This window comes from Rutidosis leptorrhynchoides, chromosome 11 (genome assembly GCF_046630445.1).
Source record: "Rutidosis leptorrhynchoides isolate AG116_Rl617_1_P2 chromosome 11, CSIRO_AGI_Rlap_v1, whole genome shotgun sequence".
NCBI classification, from domain to species: Eukaryota; Viridiplantae; Streptophyta; class Magnoliopsida; order Asterales; family Asteraceae; genus Rutidosis; species Rutidosis leptorrhynchoides.
Genome location: NC_092343.1, coordinates 318,505,866 through 318,526,299, shown reverse-complemented (window position 1 = coordinate 318,526,299; position 20,434 = coordinate 318,505,866). Strand labels below are relative to the sequence as shown.

The 20,434-nt window shown below is 33.8% G+C and overlaps 2 protein-coding genes across 2 annotated transcripts; both read left to right on the top strand.

Moving 5' to 3' along the window:
* Positions 1–6,215: 6,215 nt before the first annotated feature.
* Positions 6,216–8,376, top strand: LOC139877627 (uncharacterized). The gene is made up of 4 exons (XM_071865054.1): positions 6,216–6,614; positions 7,371–7,455; positions 7,961–8,002; positions 8,125–8,376. The coding sequence occupies exons 1-4, from the start codon at positions 6,243–6,245 to the stop codon at positions 8,190–8,192; spliced, it is 567 nt and encodes a 188-aa protein (XP_071721155.1). The 5' UTR covers positions 6,216–6,242; the 3' UTR covers positions 8,193–8,376.
* A 5,321-nt stretch (positions 8,377–13,697) lies between these two features.
* On the top strand, positions 13,698–18,021 carry LOC139875681 (uncharacterized). The gene is made up of 6 exons (XM_071862994.1): positions 13,698–13,821; positions 15,168–15,274; positions 16,500–16,619; positions 16,798–17,063; positions 17,194–17,331; positions 17,832–18,021. The coding sequence occupies exons 1-6, from the start codon at positions 13,698–13,700 to the stop codon at positions 18,019–18,021; spliced, it is 945 nt and encodes a 314-aa protein (XP_071719095.1).
* Positions 18,022–20,434: the final 2,413 nt, after the last annotated feature.

The following is a 20,434-nucleotide window of genomic DNA, read 5'->3' as shown; positions in this document are numbered from 1 at the left end:
ACTATGGCCTTAGGGATTTATGACGGTAATGAGATGAATGCTCCAGGTTTTTGGGAATATATTTTTACAGGAGCTAGGTATACAGGAGATTATGATTCTTTGAGTGTCTGGCGCTCTTTTTCCCAAAAGAATACTTATGTAGCAGGCCAAGAATCATACCTTAAGATCACTGATGTTCGCTATCGAATAATTCATAAATTTATAGCGAACACAATTAACCAAAGGGCATTCCTTAATACAGATAAGATTAATTATGTTGACCTTTGGTATTTAGATGCAATCAGAGATAGGGATACATTTATTAGTATACCCTATGGAGTGGCCTACTTTTTAGCCCACTTTGGTAAGGGTGCTCGAGGATCCAGTGACATGTCGGGGGGTCACTATGTCACGTGTTTGGCAGCCTGGTTCGGTCTCGACCCGAACGAATTTGATCCTCCAATCCAACCAATAGATCAACCGGTTCGTAATTTGGGATTGGAGGTGTATAGGACAGCTAAGGCTATACGTGTAAGGGGTGGGGTACGTAGTTTAAGGCAACAGGAAGTTGCTGCTCACGCACCTATGGAGGAGGATGATGAACCCGCGAGGGAAGCTAGGAGGAGACGCAGAGAGACAGATCAGGCTAGCTCGTCTCATACAGGTACTTCTGATTTCGATATGCTCCAAAACTCGTTTAACGCATTGAGTTTAGATGTACGTAATTCATATCAAAACTGGGGAGCGAGATCAGAAGATCAGTACACTGCTTTATCTCGGCAATTAGGGGACATTAGGCATACCCAGCTAGATCAATATAATATGCTATCCAACATCCGATATGATCAGAGGGGAATGGGAAATCAATTAGAGTGGGCGCACCAACAGGCATATCTATACGCGTCTAACCCGCAAGCTTACGCACCCTCAGCCTTTCCATCATATCCCCCATGGCAGACACCCAATGACCCTCTACCTCCACCCTATGACCATAACGCCGCCATAGCCTCGAGTCAGGATGCATATAGGCGTTTCTACGAGGAACAACGCCTAAACGAGCAACGGCAGCGACAGCAACAGGAGGAGGGCGAACGAGGAGGACCATTTTGGAGCCCATTTGACTAGTTCTATTGTTTTAAACATTTTTATTTTTATGGTGTGTAATAACGTTATTGTATGGTGTGTTTTAATACTTTTATGTTTCTTATGTTTTATTATATATTAGCAAGAAAGTAGTGTGGGGTAAAATTGTTTTGTACGATTGATGTACAACCCCATGTTTTGTGTGCTTTTACATGGTTTTGACAGGTACAGAAGAAAATGCAATTAGACGAAACGAAATATCGAATTACATTGTGGTACAAACATTGGATAAAATCATAGGTAAAACAATTTGAAAATCCAAATCGGTTAACAAAGGAAGTTCCAAATATTCTACACTTTTTGTCCTCTCAAATTTATACATTATTATCTGATTTTATGTAATGAGGGCATTACATAATCTTAAGTGTGGGGTGGGAATATATAAATTCTCGAGAACTTATAAGTTATTGGTTTTTATGAAAATTTGAAAATCTTTAAACAAATATAATAAATAAATTTTTAAGGTAACTACGAGCGATTAAAGCATAGGTGTCAAAAACCGAAATTATCGTCTCAATACATTAAAAACGCATAAGTTTATTTGTTTAAAACCTATAAAAGAAAACCAAGTATAACAAGAATTTATAAAACCTTATGTTGAGAACCATATATCACATGTTTCTATGAAGTTATTGCAGATATCATTGCTTTGGAACGTATAAACCTGAATATTCCATTATTACGAGTAATAGGGGATGAATCAAGTCCATCCCGTAAGGAAGTAAAGTCTTCCAAATTGACACACTTGCTAACTTATGTTAGAAGATGTAGTCCAGAACAGCTGTAGGTTGACGAAAAATCTTGTAAAGTCATCCCTAAAATCGGCTGGAAATCCACCTAACCTCAGCATCAAACAGGGTTTTTGGTGGTCAGACTTATCCTAACCATGAGAAGGATATGTCTCGTACAATGGGGGGGCACAATGCAAATTAGCTTTTAAGACTAATGAATCTAATCCCCAGATGGATAATCTCCGTAAAGATTAACCGCATCTATGTTTGACCGCGGTCAACATACATATGCCATAACAAATTGAGGTGTGCAAACTCATGGTTCACCGATGATATTTGGACACGATATAATTTTGTTCTAAAAACTTATGCTATTTTATGAATTATATTTGTGTAAAACTATTTTTGAACATTTGGCTTCAAGTTCCATGATACTACAATCATGGGGGCGAATAGCTTGCTAATCGCCGACTGAGACTTCGGTTTTCAGTTACCCTCAACCGGAATTTGAGGTTAAAACCGGAAAATGTGTCTAGTGTAAAAACTAGCATGACATTTTATAAAATCATAAAACGTTTTCACAAGGTCCAATTTTCCCTAACGATCCAAATTTTTAAACCCTAATCACGAGTTTCATGTTTGTTTCTGTTGTCAGAATTTCGTTTCGTGTGCGTGTGATCTAATAAATGCTGTGTTGTGTAATATATTTCATATAGCGTGTGTTTCATTTCGTGTAGTGTGTGTTGTGTGATCTAATGTTCGATAATAAAGATATATATAATGTTCCGATTCTGTTCAAAGATGTAATTGCTTGAGGACAAGCAACGTTCAAGTGTGGGGTATTTTGATATTGCTCTAAACATACATATTATTCAACGCAATATCACTTATATTTCATAGGTTTTTACCATCTACAAAGACATTCAATGCGCATTTCACGAGAAAAACGATTAAAGTAAACATAGAAGTGAAGTTGGAAGAAAAGACGATAAACGATGAGTTTAAATCAAATATATCGAGGAAACGTTCATCCGAATTCAAGAACGAAGAAAACTAAAGAAAAAAGGTTACAACAAGTCATCCAAAATGTTACACGTCGATACGAGGTCAACATAGAACAAACGAAAAAGAAAAATAAAGAAAACTGCCATTATCTCTTACGCGAATCGTGTAGATCTACACGAAACGCGTAGTAATTTAGCCTTACGCGAATCGTGTGACCTCTACACGAAACGCGTAATGTTAGGCCGAGTTAATCATGAAACTGAAATGGGGCGGCTGCTTTTGTGTTTAAAAATCAATTCTTTTTCTGAATTGTGCTACAGCAAGGAACCAATTAAGCTTCACCTACTACTATTTCTCAATGATAAATACGGAGTACATGTTGAAAGCAAGAGGAGACAATTATTATACACACATACAAATTATTGTCATTTATTTTTAGTACTCTGTATCATTTTCATTTTAATCTCAAGGTTCAATATTTAGGATAGTTTCAAATATTAAGGGTGTATTGTTCGTGATTAAGGGTGTTATTGTACGCGTGAAAGGGGTGTTATTATTGTAATTTTCTACCGTTTGAAGTTAATGAAAGTGAAGATATTTTAGTAAGTTTACTCTGTTAAAATTATCGTTGTTATTATGTTTGCATATCCATATTTTTATGTTTACCCTAGCGTAATGAATATCTAAATTTTCATAGTGTTTGCTTAGATGTAGAGCCCCTAGTGAAATGGATTATTATCAATTGTAAAAGTTAAAATGTAACTTTAGTATTTTTAATATTGAGCCTAGTTAAAAGAACCATTTTTATGTAATTAGGTATTTAACTCTTGCCACTTAATTTATTAAATTTAAAATAACGAAAGTTGTTTTTATTTACATAAATTAAGCTTCAACATTAAAAATGATCTAGACGAATTTATGGATAAGTTATTAACACCAATTTAGAAATAAACTTCGGTGGTTTGGGTAATATCAATAATTATATGACAGTGAAATTGTAAAAAGGGAAACCGTTACGATTTGGGTATTTGCGAAAGTCAAAACTAGGCTAGGTCTCAATTTAAATACTTAAGGAATAGTAGCTATCTAAAAAGAATCCGATGAAAATTAGATTTTATTTAGTTAGTCTTAACCTTATATTTATTCGAAAGAAAAATATAAAGTTTATTACTAAAACATTTTAAATAGGGCGTAAACTCAAAACAATCCATGGACCTAGGGGTGACACATTTAAGTAAACACTCCCATTTATCCCATTATTATTTCTTGTAAACGTAATATTATTATTATTTACGAATTATTATTATAAAATATAAAAGATTACATAAAAATACTTAAAATTCGTACCAGACTGTTTGTCACATCGTATAAGTCATACGCGAATCGTGTATGGTATACGCGAAACGCATATGCCTGTAAATCAAACTGTACGATCAGAATCACACAATTCGCGTAGGTTTTAAATTATACGCGATACGCGTATAAATACGCGAAACGCGTAAGGTAATAACGCTGCTACAGTACCAGTTAGGGTAAAATTAGGGTTTTAATTATTTAATTATTTATATTTAGGTTATTACTATATAATTAATATTAGTTATTATAAAATACCTTAATACATGTTTTAACCTTATAATTAGTGTTAATTAAAAGTTTATAACTTATAATTAGTTTGTAATTAGTTAAATTACTATTCCTAATAATTTATATTAATATAATTAAAACTTGTCATTTAGTTAATTTAAATAAGTTTATATTATAATTACCCAAAACAAAATTCTAAACATATAGTTTTATTAAAAATTACTATTTTACTAATTACCATCTAGTAATATAATTAATGCATCATAATTAGCATAATTTCATTTAGTTCTTTTTTAAGTTATTTATTGTAATCTTGTAATTTTATTTATGAAGTAAATTAGTTAAGTTATTTTCTGTTACTGTTATATTATAAATTCCTAATCCAAAACCCCCTTTAATTAAGTTTGACATCAAAGACTATTAAAAACCATTAAACACTCCATCTCCCTGTGGAACGAATCGGATTTACCAACAAACTAAACTACATGAATAGGACTAGTTGCCTATATATGTGTGAAATCAACCTGAATTCAATAAAATACCACATATACAATAAATCAATTCGTGTAACAAAACAACTCAAATCCGTTCATAAATAAAGGTTACGATCCAGCACATCAAACACCTTAAAGATCTTCAACTCGACTCCTTGAACGACAATTTTCTTCTTAGGCCTAGTTGGTTGCTGCGAGTTAATGAGCTTTGCGTCAACCCGCTAGTATTCAAAATCTTTTAACTCTTTATTATAATAACGGGCTTTTATAAAAGGTCCAAATAGCTTAACAGGCCTATATAAATATATCAAAACAAGCCAGTAACGTGATACATCACCGATTTAAAAGTTCATGCGACAACAGAAGAAAATGGCGATGGAGCAAAACTCCTGCACCGGAAAAATCAAAATTATCGCATCAGCGAAATCGAACGGTAAAAATAAAAGCATGGAAACTGATAAACCTTCGGTTGTTTGGTTTTGATTTACGGTTTGATGTACGGTCTACGGTTTTGATTTACGATTTTGATTTACGGTAACCATTTCGAATTTGATTTACGGTTTTGATTTTTTGGGGACGATGACAAAATTAGGGTTTTGTTTTTCTTCGGACGTTTGAGAATGACTCACTGAGAAAACATAAGTGATAGTTTAATAGCCAACAAAAGACTTCTTTAAACTGACCAAAATACCCCTTAGCTGCTACCCACATGAGCCAACTTAACGGAACAAATTTAACATTTGTTAAATCGAAGGTTATCTATGAAATATATTAAAAGTTCAGGGTCAACGAAGTCAAAAATTAATTTAAGATCACCTGCAATGTTTAATACAAAATTCAGGGACCGACCATCGACAAAACATTATCTTTAGAATATAATTCTATAGAACCCACCCCAGTGATTCAATGGTTCACCCTTTTACACTTGATTATTGAGATGATATTGGGGAGGTCTCAAGTTCGAGTCCCTCCCCTTAAAAGTATCTGTGGGATTTATTTCCCGAAAGCCATATTGCTGCGGCGAGGTTTTATCGATCCGTATTCCGGACCCAGATCCGACCCGCCTACTTTTCGGGATGGTTTAAAGTTTGGCTCCCTGTAATGCGGTTCGGGTTTCCGCCGAAAGCGCGTGCGTGGCTGGCAAATGAGAGTATTCGATGACAATAAATAAAAAAAATATAATTTTATCGGGCTTTTACAACAGGCCCAATTAGCTTAACGGGTTTATATATATATAAATATATCAAAACAAGCGAGTAGCGTGCTCAATCACTTAGTTTAAAGATTCCTGCGACAACAGAAGAAAATGGCGACGGAGCAAAACTCCGGCACCGGAAAAAGTAAAATCACGGCATCAGCGAAATCCAACGGTAAACCTAAAATCAAAGAAACCGATAAACCCCCGGTTGTTAAGTCTTCAACTTCTAATTCTCACAGTCACAGTAACGGAACAAAAGCAAAATCATCAAAATCAAAAACAAAGGCATCACAACCACAAGGAGAAGGTTCTAGAGAAGATGAAGTCATAGAAGTTAACGGAAATGATGATTTGAAACAGAGTGTTAGTAGTAGTATATTGTATCAAATACCGATGAATCGAGTGAGTCGGATAATTAAGAGTGAAGATGCGAATATTCGTATTACTCAAGATGCTGTTTACGTCATTAACAAAGCTTCGGTATAATACATCTCTCTCACACTTGATTTGTTTTTTTTATTTTTTTTTGTTTTTTTTTTTTTTTTTGGTTAAATTAGGGTTTTTATATCTTGTTGCTTTTGCTTACTTTTTATCATTTTAGGTTTGTTGTGGTAAATTGACTCGTATAATGCAATTAGCCTGGATAGGTGACATGTTGAAACATATGTTATAGAATACTTAATTGTGAAATGTTTGTATGTTTAGACAGTGTTTTGTTTAGATACTTATATATTGTATTATAATTAAAATGATTAATGTTGTCTATATAGATAATGATTTACTTATTTATGAAGAGATTTGATATTGCTAAGAGACAGACAATACAAAATATAAAAATGAACTTGGATACAAACAATAAACTTTGGATCATAGGTTGATACATTCTTAATCCAGATACGTATCTCAAGTTCTTAACTTTATAACAATCTGGCTTCTAATAACAAATTGTGATAGTAATTGTTCTGTTAATAATTTGTGATCCTAGTTCTACCTGTTTGACACAATAATTGTGAAGTCTCAATGTTGTTTAAAATGCTTAAATTAAGCACGATTAGCTACAAGATATAAGCAGACACCATATAGTAGCCACATCTACATGCATCTTGATGTTCAAACATTTGCAACTCAATTAAAATTGAAACTTATTGGGACATCAATCTTTTATTTGAGGTTTTTCCTTTATTTGCTGCATTTCTACTGTTTAAATTCATGTGCATTGTATATATCTATATGCAGGAAAAGTTTCTCCAGCTGTTAACTACTGAAGCATTTGCTAGTGCTTTTCTGGATCGCAAGAAGAATATCGATTACAAATGCCTTTGTAAGTTCTCTTCCTTAGCCTCGTCAACAAGTATCATATGATAGGTCAGATTTAGCAATGCTGAAATTATATGTACTCCCATTTTCCAGCCGACTTTGACCCGATTTACCGACTTTTTAACTGATCTGGGCGAAACGGGTCAGGATAACCACCATTCGGCCGTCGCCACCTTTTTTAACAACCTTGCTTTGGCGGTACGCCCAGTTTGATCGCATATGAGTTTGTTGGCCTGGTGGTTTGAGCACTTATGCGGAACGGGTCGGCGTGTACCATCCAAGTCATTTCTATTTATTGTATTTGCACATTAATCTTAAATATTAATTTGATGGAAGGTTACTTGTTGAATAGTCAGTTTTCGCGTACAAGACACATTTTATCAAATCATGGGCAACATTTTGGGGACACTAAATTGTTTCAAACTTGTATAGTATGTGGATGTTCGCATTAAAGTATTATAAATATCATAAATTTCTAACAAATCTTCTTATTTGTGTTCTTGAATCAGCATCGGTTGTTAGTAAACGAAGAAGATTGGACTTTCTTTCAGGTATCTTACACGCCCAATCACAACTGCAAATTCGTTTCTTTTTTACCCATAAAATTCTATCCAAAAGTATCATTTTTCAACATGTTTTATATCCGTTTTATCTTGTGTTTGTTTATTATCAGATTTTGTTCCTGAAAAAGTCAAAGTAGAGGATGCACTAAAAGAGTCACCACCAGCAGTAGAGAATTAAAAAGGTATTCTAAGATTGATTGACTTACTGATCCCTTTTTCGTATGTGGAACGAATCTAATCAGTAGTTTTTACCCGATTAGCGATTTTGTAATATCTGTTTATGAAGATGGCAATTCTTATTTGTAATGTTTAATGTGCCTTTTGGTGATGGTAAAGATTTAATTATTATGGACATTGTTTTGTGGTTGCTTGGTTTAAGTAAGACAAAACAAGTGGGTTGAATACTTGAATTGTATCAAGGGGACCTGCACCTCAAAGTTTGTTTGCACATTCTTTTTACCCTCCTATTTAATTTTAAATTACATATACCGAAATACTCCGTAGTAGTCTAATAGATATGATAAGAAACCCTTTAACAAAATGGATTAGACAACTAGTCCCCGCGATGGTAGTTTAGTAGTTGGAGGACATGCAACATAAAGCGGTGGTCATGGGTTCAATCCCTCTGTCCCATATCGCATGGGTTATGTGATTTTCCTCTCACATGTTGGCCGTGGACCGGTCGGTGTGGGGCTGCTAGAGGGTCGGTTTTACCCTCTTTTTTTTTAGACAACTCTCATCCATGATCTATTTCCTCATCTCCAGTCACATCAATATTCTTCCCATATTTCCTTCCCATGACATAATCATTAATATCCATGATATCATTCATTACTATCACTTCACCAAATTAATTAAATAAACAAAATTACAAATGTTCAACCCTAAAGTATAAACAGTCACCCTAGGTTGTGCTTTGTGAAGAAAATTTTAAGGGCAATTGAGGTCAAGGTGAGGGCGGGGTTGCTAATATCAGTGCTCTCGAGCACATGATGAGGACAAGGTGAGGACGAGTATGGATATCAGTGGTCTTGCTAAGAATAACTTGAATCTAAAATTGACACCAACAACAAGGGTTGTCAATCGGCTCAGTTTATTTGGATATAAAAATTTCGTGAGCAAAATTGAACAAAAACTGAATTTGACATTTGAAAACCTAACTGTATATCAAACAAACAACAAAACATGAAACTCATAACACAATGTAATTTACAATGCCATATATCACTTTGGAATACCCATTTGTAGGGGAAACTTTTTTCAATTTACATTGAATGAATGATTTGTTATTTCTTTGTAAGTTCTCGCACCGGGACTGGGGTACAACATTTTGTAAACGGAGAATAACCATGTTTTAATTTTTAACGAAATCCCAAGGGTGTGTTTCTAAAGTTATTTGATAAGAAAAATGAAATGAGACGAAGGGGAATGAAGGGAGGGAACTTGAATCCTTTCAATTAGGAAGGAAGTGTTTGATGGAAAATTACACTGAAATTATCCATCCACTTCCTTTCCTTTCATTTCTTTCCTATCAAAGACTTTTTTGCTCCGTTGGTCCTTCAATTATACACGAAATTGCAATCCGAGTCCCTTAGGTTTTTTTTTTGGATTTTCGAGTCCTTAAAATTGTAAAATTTTGCAATCCGAGTCCCTCCGTCTAACTTCCGTCTAAATTGGCCGTTAACCTTTGACATGTGCCATGCATGTGAGGGTAAAATCGTCTTTTACTCTAGTCTTTGACTTTTTTTTTGCTTCGTTGGTCCTTCGTTTATACACAAAATTGCAATTCGAGTCCCTCAACCTTTTAATTCGAATTTTTATCTTTTTTTTTAATCTTTAATTTTACTTTTTATCTTTTGTAAAAATTATTTTTACTGTTTTAAAAGGTTTACAACAATTTATATAGATTTTTTATTATATATATACTAGCCGATTCAATAATAAATACATAATAATTATTTAATTGATCAAATAAATTTATAAAAATTATGTTTTCATCAGATCTATTATATTACAAATTTTCATCAGTTAATGATAATAAAAATCAATTTTTAACTATTTATTCTTTATTTATCCTAGTTTCGGTTAATAAATAATAATAATAATTAATAAATTGGAATATAATTATATAAATTAAGTTTTGATCAGAAAAATACTTATAAACCTGCATAATTAAATCCACAACAAAATTAGCAGTACACATAAACAAAGTTAAAATCATAATCAAACCAAATGAAGATAGCAGCGGCAGTACACATAAAATCCATTTATACTCATTTATACTCCTACATCAAATACTTAAATCATAATCAAACCTGCAAAATTAAATCCACAACAAATCTGACGGAAAACTAAACGGAGATAGCAGCGGCAACGGCAACAACATCGTGGTGGTGGTGGTCCAGATCTGACCGGTCGGATTCCACCTTCTGCTGGGTCTTCTGCCATCGTCAGACTCCACCTTCATACACCTTCTGGTAGGTCTTCCTCCAACTTCATACACCTGCCGCTACTGTTGTGTCATCGATGGTGGCGGTGAAAATAGAAACAGTGTTGGCGGTGGCGATGGTGGAAACAGAGGCGGCGACGGTGGCGAGGACTTAGTTTGATTTATTTCTTTGTTTTGATTTTGGATTTGAGTTTGATTTTATTTAAGATTTGGATTTGAGTTTGATTTTATTTAAGATTTGGGTTTGATTTTGAATTTGGTCGGTTTGATTTGCAGGCATGATATTGATTTGATGAGGGTTTGAGTTTGGTGGATTTTAAAGATGAACTAAATCTGTAAAAAAAAAGATGGGAAGGAGTCGATGGAAAATGACGATTTGGGTTTTGTTTTGGTTCAAAGAAAAAGAAGAAGATGAGGGTAATGATGATGACTAATAAAGTCAACTGATTAGGTAGAGATGGAAGTGAAAGAAAAAATAAAATAAAGGAAAAATACAAGTGTTTATAAACGAAGGACCAACGATGCAAAAAGTCAAAGAAAAAGTAAAAAGACGATTTTACCCTCACATGCATGGCACATGTAGAAGGTTAACGGTCAATTTAGACGGAAGTTAGACGGAGGGACTCGGATTGCAAAATTTTGCAATTTTAAGGACTCGAAAATCCAAAAAAAACTTGAGGGACTCGGATTGCAATTTCGTGTATAATTGAAGGACCAACGGAGCAAAAAAGTCCCTATCAAAACTCATGAACGCCAATCTTTTTAAAATTCTCTTCCGTCCCTTTCATTTCTTTCTAAATTAGAACTTTGGAATAGAACCCAAAGGCCGGGACACATCTTCCTGCCTAGGAATTTTTGGAAGACAAAATGTTGTATGGTGTAACTATGTATCAAATGTTTAATGAAAGTTATGCTATTACTGAGACATTTTTTTTATAAGAAAAGCTAATTCTCGCACACCTTCATCACAAATATATATATTTTTTTGAAAAGTAAGATAATTTTATTGATAAGGAAATGATACAAAGAGGATTACAACATGAGTAACACTAATTTGAGCGAAACTCGAGGACCTATACTAGATATAAAGTAAGAGACTAACAAGATGTAGAATATCCTGATTTCGGAGCAGTATTATCAAACTTAACATCAATCACCATTACCTTCATCATCTACTAATACATAAAAAGGATTGTTTGTTTCAATTCTATCTTTGGAATATGTCTTATTATTTCCTTCACCATCAATGCCCTTTCCTTTATCTCTTTTCCTTAAAACATTATGATTTCGATTTTTCTGGGACTCCACATTCCAATCTGTTTCCTCCACAGCAATATTGTCTTTAATACCATAATTATTCTTAACCGCATTTTGCTTGATACCTTTTGCTTCTGTTGACTGCCATTGACTTTTATTATTATCAAAATTCAACTTATGAAATACCCTTCCTTTCTTACCAACAACTTTAGAGCCGTCCTCAACACACTGGTTATTTAAATCTACTGTTTCACCATCATTGTTGATTTTCAAAGCGTCTTTTAACACTTGTGCAGATACTTCATCTTCTGTTTTAGGCCTAATTTTACAAGTATTAAAAGAGTGCCCAAACACTTTGCAATGAGTGCATAAAGGCGGTTTTCATTGATAAGTCACCTCAAGTTTACCCACTTTGGCTGGAAAAGAACCAATCACAGGATAGGAAAATTCGACAAAGCTAGGAAGATCATCAGCTGCATTGACTTCAGTCAAAACTCTAGCAAAACCTAGTCTTCCACTTTTACTCAAACATCTCTCTGAAGTAACTTTGTCCATCAACATTGGCCTACCAATACCACTAACAAGTTTACCCATACTTCTGCCACTCCATAGTTCAATGGGAATATTGTAAATGCAAATCCAAATTGGAACTTTTTCAGGTTCAATTTTTTCAAGCCAAACCCCAGGTTCCCATGATTCACGAAAAAAGAACATTATTAACTAACCATGGACCACTCTCAAGAACCTCCTTCATACCCTTTTCATTTTTAAATTTGCATAAGTAAAATCCTGCAGTTGTTTTGACGATTTCTTTAAGGTCATACCTCCGCCACATTCTCCTTAGATGGGCATTAACAACCCTATAATCCATAGAAGTTCCAATAAAATACCCATATAATTGAAGAGAAAATGCACTACCGCCCTTCTTAACCTCCTCAGCGGAGAAAACTACTCTCTTTTGACCATTAGACATTAAAACAGGAGGAATGAACTCCATTTTTAATTCTTCTTCATCTTTGTTTTATTTTAAGAAGTCAGCAAAAGTGATGTTTGGATTTACCCATGCTCTTGGGGTTTTAGTATTTGTATTGCCTTGCCCATCACTAGTCTCAACCCCTTCCATTGTTGTAGATTTAATTCCAGAAACAACATTATCTTTATCACCGCTATTATTATCCTTCGTATTCATTAATGTTACATTGTCACCCAATGTAAATTGGGAGAAATCATCAGGAACAACAATTGACTCTCTAATACCATCATTCTTAAATAACTTAACAGCATTCTCAGCAGCAGCCACTAGGTTTACATCAACCTCATTATAACTACCATCTTTTGAACTCTTAAAGAATACAACAGGACTAGCAGAAACAGTCGGTTTAGCAACAATAATTGTTTCACCAATAGATTTAGCAATAATATCATCGTTACTAACTACAATATCATCAATAGAATGATCAGTTACAGCAGAATTCTTACCATACCCACCTTTCTTCCTGTTCGTGATTGAATAATTGAAATATTATCACAATACCACCAGCCTAATGGCCTTTAATGCTATTTCCTACATTAGAGAATCTCTCAGTATTGCGACAATAATATTAATTAGGGGTAACACAGGACCACTTAATCGATTAGTCCGTTATACCTCTTCTTTTTTAGAGTTGATAAATTTTTTTTTTCCTAATCCAAAACTAATAAGAGGAATATACAAATCCGACTTAAACCTACAAATTTGGAATTATGACAACTTTGAGGTCAAGTTGGAAACTAGTCGGACTACTTCAAAATCTCAAAAAATCAGGGACTAGTCGACCTAGTCAGGGGACTTTTACAACCATGAAAAATACTCGCGATTAAAATTTACCTTCTACAAAGACAAATTTGCTTGCGATTAAAATATCATTCCCCTCCTGTTCTAGTCCGACTGTCACTCTTAATGTTGAAGATGTGTTGTGCATGCTTGAACGATTGGTTATGGAAGAAGAAATAAGGGAAGCTGTTTGGGATTGCGGGAGTAGCAAAGCACCCGGGCCCAATGGGTTTACAATTGCAACTGGATCAAATGCTCGATCAAAACTACCTAACCCTGATAAATTACGTGAGCTTCGACTCTATGAATCATATCATGATACAAAATAAATAACCCCAAAACCTATCATTATGTATAAAACACAAAAACCCTAAAGATGCGTCATAAGAAGAAAACATAATTACCAGAATTTAATCATGTCTGTAAATTAACGGTGTTTTAATTGAAACTAAACGCAAATACACACTCGGACACTATGCAACGCGACGTAATTTGACAATTTACGCGAAACAAGGGATCGCCGGAAGATGATAAAGTGTATGATATACTAATTTAGGTTACCGGAAAACATGTGATCCGTTATTGTGTAACGATATGGGATTCTATACGGTGAATAAAAATGTCCAGAGACTTTTTGTTGTTGGTATTTTAATTGTTGATTTAGAGACCCTTGTACTTATAAATGTATCTAGTTTAAACCCGGTAACGTTAACGTTTGTGTTCTTTTTAAATAATACGAAATACACCCTCCGTCTTATATCTATTTCATATCTACTGTCTCTAGACAAAAAACACATGGTTTAAGAAAAAATATTTGTCACGTGTACTTTTTTTTAACTTTCAGTCTTACCTTTTACTTTTTACATATCATTTTGTTTTACATGAATAAAGTAGGGGCACAAAAGTTTTTTTTCTTCGCATCATTCATTTCCATTTATGAAACTGGACAATTAATTTAAGACATCTCAAAATAGAATAGTGGACTATAAATTAGGAATAGAGGAAGTATTAAATTACTATTACTATTACTATTACTATTTACCAAGCTTATTAACGGTTCATTAGTGGCTAATGAGGATAGGTAGCAGCTCCCCACTGGCGAAGCCAGTGGCTCCTGCAACGACAAGGTAACAGATCAATTTGTGGGGCGCGACTACTTTTTCTTGTTTTTTGACCATGTTTTTTGAATGTAACATATATATTTGATATATATAAATTTTTTTTCAAAACCAATAAATTACCATCTATAAATATAACTTATTTACACAATTAATTTACACTACCATATCATATATTCTCACAACCATTTCATACAATCTCACTACAAGTACTTTCAAAAAAAGTCTCAACCAACTAACAATGATTTTTTCAATCATATGATCAACAATCCAATCCCGGGACCAAATAATTCGTCATCGAATCAAGCTAGCAATTCATTTCCGAGCCAAAACAAGTTTTCATAATTCGCACCAAATCAAAACGCCTTCTACCAACAACAATTATTTCAACAACACCACACCAACAATTTGTTCAACTACCATTTCAACAACAATTACAATTTCAAAACATCAACCCATATTATTCACAACAACAACAATCTACTATTAATTAACAACCATTCTTTTCACAATAAGTTCCAAAAAGATCACAACCTTTAACACAACCAACTGTTGAAACCGTACCCGAACACAACCTGAAACCGGAAAAAAACAAAAAGAAAAGGAAAAACAAAGTGACCGAAGTAAGTGAACGTCCGAAACATTAGATTATGCATTGGACTCCGGATGAAGAAAAACTATTGGCGGAACGTTGGCTCGATACTACGGAAAATACGAAAATTGGAACCTCACAATCGTACGATTCGTTTTGGAATACGATTTTATTCAACTATAATCTTGTCGCTAGTTGTCAAAAGAACAACGATCAAATAACCGAAAAATGGGCGAAAATGTCAAGAGATCTCAAACTTTTTATTGCTATTTACAATCAATTCAAAAAAGATTCGTGAAGTGGAACTAATGACTCGGATGTCATTGAAGCGGCACATGCAAAATATCGACAACGTCAAAGTGTTTCTTTTAGGCACGGAAAAACATGGAAAGTATGTGACAACCCGGAAATTTCCGAACAAATTTAAACTTGATCTTTATATGTTTCCGACACGATAAGCAAAGTCTGTAATGTTGAAATCTCAAAAACTTTGAACTATGTTCATGTATTCATTTACCTTTCAACCGCTCTCGATGATTCACGAACAATTATGTGTAAATAGATATGTATGAATATATACATATGTGTGATTATTAAATTGAGAAATATTAATAAAACATTTAACGGTTTGGTTGATATGAAAATAAGTTATGAAATTATTATATGACTTGAAAACGTTAACAAAGTATTTGATGAATAATACTTTACATAAACGTATTAGTTTCAATATATGTTTATCAACGGGAAATTTAAAAGATAATATCAAATGATTGAATTATCAGTTACATTGTAATATGATTAGGGTCTCTGTTGTGAGGTCCACGTTGATTTGAGAAAATCTTTCCATTTTAACAATATTTGAAAAATTAGAAAAGTGATTTACAAGAAGGAACTAGACAAGGGTTAGTGGAGTTTCCTGTTCGATTTTCTATATAGGTGTTAACTAGTTAACTTTCATATTATTTAGAGTGAAAGAGAAATTTGGGAATATAGATAACTTAGAAAATGGATATCGACAAGTTAAGAAAAATGACATTTTTCATTAAAGTAATTTCATACGTTTATCTAACCTTCGGACTATATCTTACGCTTCACCAGCAAATGGTAATTTAAAAACTTGAAAACCTGTTATGAGTTATATACGATTTTACTTTTCTAAAACATTTTATGATATAACGATTCCCATTAGTTTAACCTTTAAACAAAATGATTCCTAAATATATTTATCATGATATGATTCCTTTGCGTTCATTAAGGATTATTGGGGCTTGGTTAAAGAGGATCTGGTAGCTGCGATATCAAAGGCCTTCATTGATTTTAGGTTGCCGAAAGGGGCTAGGTTAACATTTATCACATTGATCCTTTATTGGCATCCAGTACATGATTATTACTAAGATTTTGGTGAATCGTATAGTAAAAGTTATGGGAAAATTGATTTGTAAGGAACAAACGGCATATATTACGGGTCGTCAAATTCTTGACGGATCGTTAATCTTGAACGAAGTGTTGGATTGGTATATAAAAATAAAAAAGAAAAAGCTTATGGTTTTGAAGGTTAACCTTGAGAAAGGTTACGACTCAGTTTCATGGAGTTTCCTCGATAGTATGTTGGAAATCTTGAGTTTTGGAAATAAGGGGAGTGCTTGGGTCTACATGTGTCTTGTGACGGCCAAGACATCTATTTTGGTTAACGGGAGCCCGATGGATAAATTATTGGTTCAACGTGGTCTTCGTCAAGGCGACCCGTTGAGTCCTTTATTTTTTATTTTTGATCGTTATGGAGGGCCTTCATTTGGTCATCAAAAAGAATGTATAAGCAGGTTTTATTACCCCGTCAGTAAATGTTTCTCATCTTTTGTATGTGGATGATGTGATTATTGTTTCGGATTGGAACAAAAATTTCCTTGATAATGCTTTTCAAATCCTTAATAATTTCTATTACTTTTTCAGTTTGAATGTTAACGTTAACACATCTAATTTGTTTCGGTTTGTGGCCGTTTGTGTATCTCGGGTTACTAATGGTGCTAATATGGGTCGTATCACTAGTGGGGAAGTGATGGTCGAGCGATTCGAAAAACGTTTAGCAAGGTGGAAAGCTAATCTTTTTTCATATGGTTGGTGTCTTACATTAATCAAATCGGTCTTGGGGACGATTAGCATTTATTATTTTTCGCTCTTTAAATGCCCGGAATTAGTTTTAAACGTGTTGTAAAGTCTACATGCAAATTTTTTTTGTGGCGCTAAGGATTCGAAGAGGAAACTAATTTGGGTAAGTTGGAACCAAACGCCTGCTTCCTTAGAAAATGGAGGTCTAAGTATTGGTAATCTTCGGGCTTTTAATCATGCTTTATTATTAAAATGGGTTTGTTTTAGAACTAGTCCATATTCTTTATAGGGCTCGACCATTATGGTGGCTCGTGAAAGAGATGTGGTATAGAACAAAAAAGATTAAGGAAATAGTGTAAGCTATCTTATCAGAAACTAACTGCAGGCACAAAAATTCGAATCCAGAAATTTCGGGGTCAAAACGTTAAAAATAGCAAATGAGCGCTTATGCAATTTTCTTTTTTGATGATGTGTCGTTATAGTTTATTTAGAGAAATAACGTTTTGGTTATGTAACACCCTGAATTTTAGTACATCTGAAAGTGTCAGTAAAAGTGTGCATCAGAAAGTGCCACTAGTCCCTGGAGAAAAAGGTTGCCTTCGATTTAGCCTGTTAGCCACGCCGCGTGAGAAAACAGGTGCGTCGCGCCACCTACAACATTCAGAGGCTTGATTTTGTACGGACGACTTTAATGAATTTCTACATGAAGCCGCGCCACGGCCGTGTATAGGCGCGCCGCGCCTAGCGGCCAGTCAGCATCCGGATTTTGGTCATTTTGGGTTTAGTGGAAGGGTATAATGGTCTTTTTACGTGGTGACCAGCTCATAACACCACACCACATCCACATATTTCATTTTATCATTTTCTTTTCCTTTTATTTTCTCTATTTCTCTCAAACTCACATTTCTTCCCAAGATCAAAGTGGTAAATCGAAAGGGAAGACTCGAGTGTCGATCTTTGGAGCAAGAGTTAATATTGTTCTCCTCGTTCACGGCTACATTTTGATACTAGTGGTAAGTCTCGAATCCAAAATTCGTTTTCATGTTCATTGTTCATAATTAGGGCCTTTGTCTTGAATGACCTTGAGTGAACCCCACTAGCTCATTGATAATGCTAAAAACGAACATATATTTCATCGCATTATCCCTCAAGAAAGACAAGCTTTTAGTTGCAATTGTCCTATTTACAAGTGATATTCGTTTAAATAATAAAAGGTGAAGACAAAAGACAGATTCGACGAATTGAAGACGCAAGCGACCAAAAAGCTCAAAAGTACAAAGTACAATCAAAGAGGTTCCAATTATTGATGAGAAACGTCTCAAAACTACAAGAGTACAAGACGCAAAACACAAAGTACAAGATATTAAATTATACGCAAGGACGTTCGAAAATCCGGAATCGGGACCAGAGTCAACTCTCAACGCTCGACGCAACGGACTAAAAATTACAAGTCAACTATGCACATGAATATAATATAATATATAATTAATTCTTAAAATTAATTTATATATTATATTATATTATATAAATCGTCGGCAGAAGAAAACAACAACATGTGAGCCTCCCCAGCTGGCCATGCGATCGCATGAGCTGAAGGAGCAAAACTCATGAGCATCTTTTTCAGTTCACAGGCCTATAAAATTCGCAGTTTGGAGCATCATTTAATATATCAATCCATCTCTCTATCTCACATACGATATATATATATATATATATTTATATTATAATTTTAATTTTAATTTTAATTTCTAATAATAAGGGTATGTTAGCGAATGTTGTAAGGGTGTAAGTCAAAATTCTGTCCGTGTAACGCTACGCTATTTTTAATCATTGTAAGTTATGTTCAACCTTTTTAATTTAATGTCTCGTAGCTAAGTTATTATTATGCTTATTTAATACCAAAGTAATCATGATGTTGGGCTAAATACTAAAATTGGGTAATTGGGCTTTGTACCATAATTGGGGTTTGGACAAAAGAACGACACTTGTGGAAATTAGACTATGGGCTATTAATGGGCTTTATATTTGTTTAACTAAATGATAGTTTGTTAATTTTAATATAAAGATTTACAATTGGACGTACCTATAAATAACCATATACACTCGATCGGACACGATGGGCGGGATATTTATATGTACGAATAATCGTTCATTTAACCTGACACGAGAATGGATTAATAGTCTATGGAATTATTAAAACAGGGGTGAAATTATGTACAAGGACACTTGGCATAATTGATAACAAAGTATTAAAACCTTGTTACAGTTTAAGTCCCCAATTAGTTGGAATATTTAATTTCGGATATAAGGATAATTTGACGAGGACACTCGCACTTTAAATTTATGACCGATGGACTGTTATGGATAAAAACCAGACGGACATATTAAATAATCCAGGACAAAGGACAATTAACCCATTGGAATAAACTAAAATCAACACGTCAAACATCATGATTATGGAAGTTTAAATAAGCATAATTCCTTTATTTTCATATTTAATTGCACTTCTAATTATCACATTTTTATTTATTGTCATTGTATTTAATTGCACTTTTAATTATCGCACTTTTTAATTATCGCAAGTTTATTTTATCGCACTTTTATTTATCGCAATTTCATTATCGTTATTTACTTTACGCTTTAAATTAAGTCTTTTATTTATTTAATATTTTACATTAGGTTTTAACTGCGACTAGAGTTTTAGAAATCGACAAACCGGTCATTAAACGGTAAAAACCCCCCCTTTATAATAATAATATTACTTATATATATTTGTATTTTTATAAATTAAAACTAATATAGCGTTAAGCTTTGTTTAAAAGATTTCCCTGTGGAACGAACCGGACTTACTAGAAACTACACTACTGTACGATTAGGTACACTGCCTATAAGTGTTGTAGCAAGGTTTAGGTATATCCATTCTATAAATAAATAAATATCTTGTGTAAAATTGTATCATATTTAATAGTATTTCCTAGTAAAATATAAGCTATTTCATATACACCTCGCATTACATCAAGTAGTTTTGGCACCGCTGCCGGGGACTAGCTAAAACGCCGGAAGCACAACGCTATTAAAAAAAAAA

Excerpts from the sequence above, each read along its gene's own strand:
- LOC139877627 (XM_071865054.1), top strand. The coding sequence starts at position 6,243 with ATGGCGACGGAGCAAAACTCCGGCACCGGAAAAAGTAAAATCACGGCA. Across the intron at positions 6,615-7,370 it reads ACGTCATTAACAAAGCTTCG|GAAAAGTTTCTCCAGCTGTT; the intron begins GTATAATACATC and ends ATCTATATGCAG. Across the intron at positions 7,456-7,960 it reads TATCGATTACAAATGCCTTT|CATCGGTTGTTAGTAAACGA; the intron begins GTAAGTTCTCTT and ends TTCTTGAATCAG.
- LOC139875681 (XM_071862994.1), top strand. The coding sequence starts at position 13,698 with ATGGAAGAAGAAATAAGGGAAGCTGTTTGGGATTGCGGGAGTAGCAAA. Across the intron at positions 15,275-16,499 it reads GGAAAAACAAAGTGACCGAA|GATTATTGGGGCTTGGTTAA; the intron begins GTAAGTGAACGT and ends GCGTTCATTAAG. Across the intron at positions 17,332-17,831 it reads TTCGAAAAACGTTTAGCAAG|TTTATTTAGAGAAATAACGT; the intron begins GTGGAAAGCTAA and ends GTGTCGTTATAG.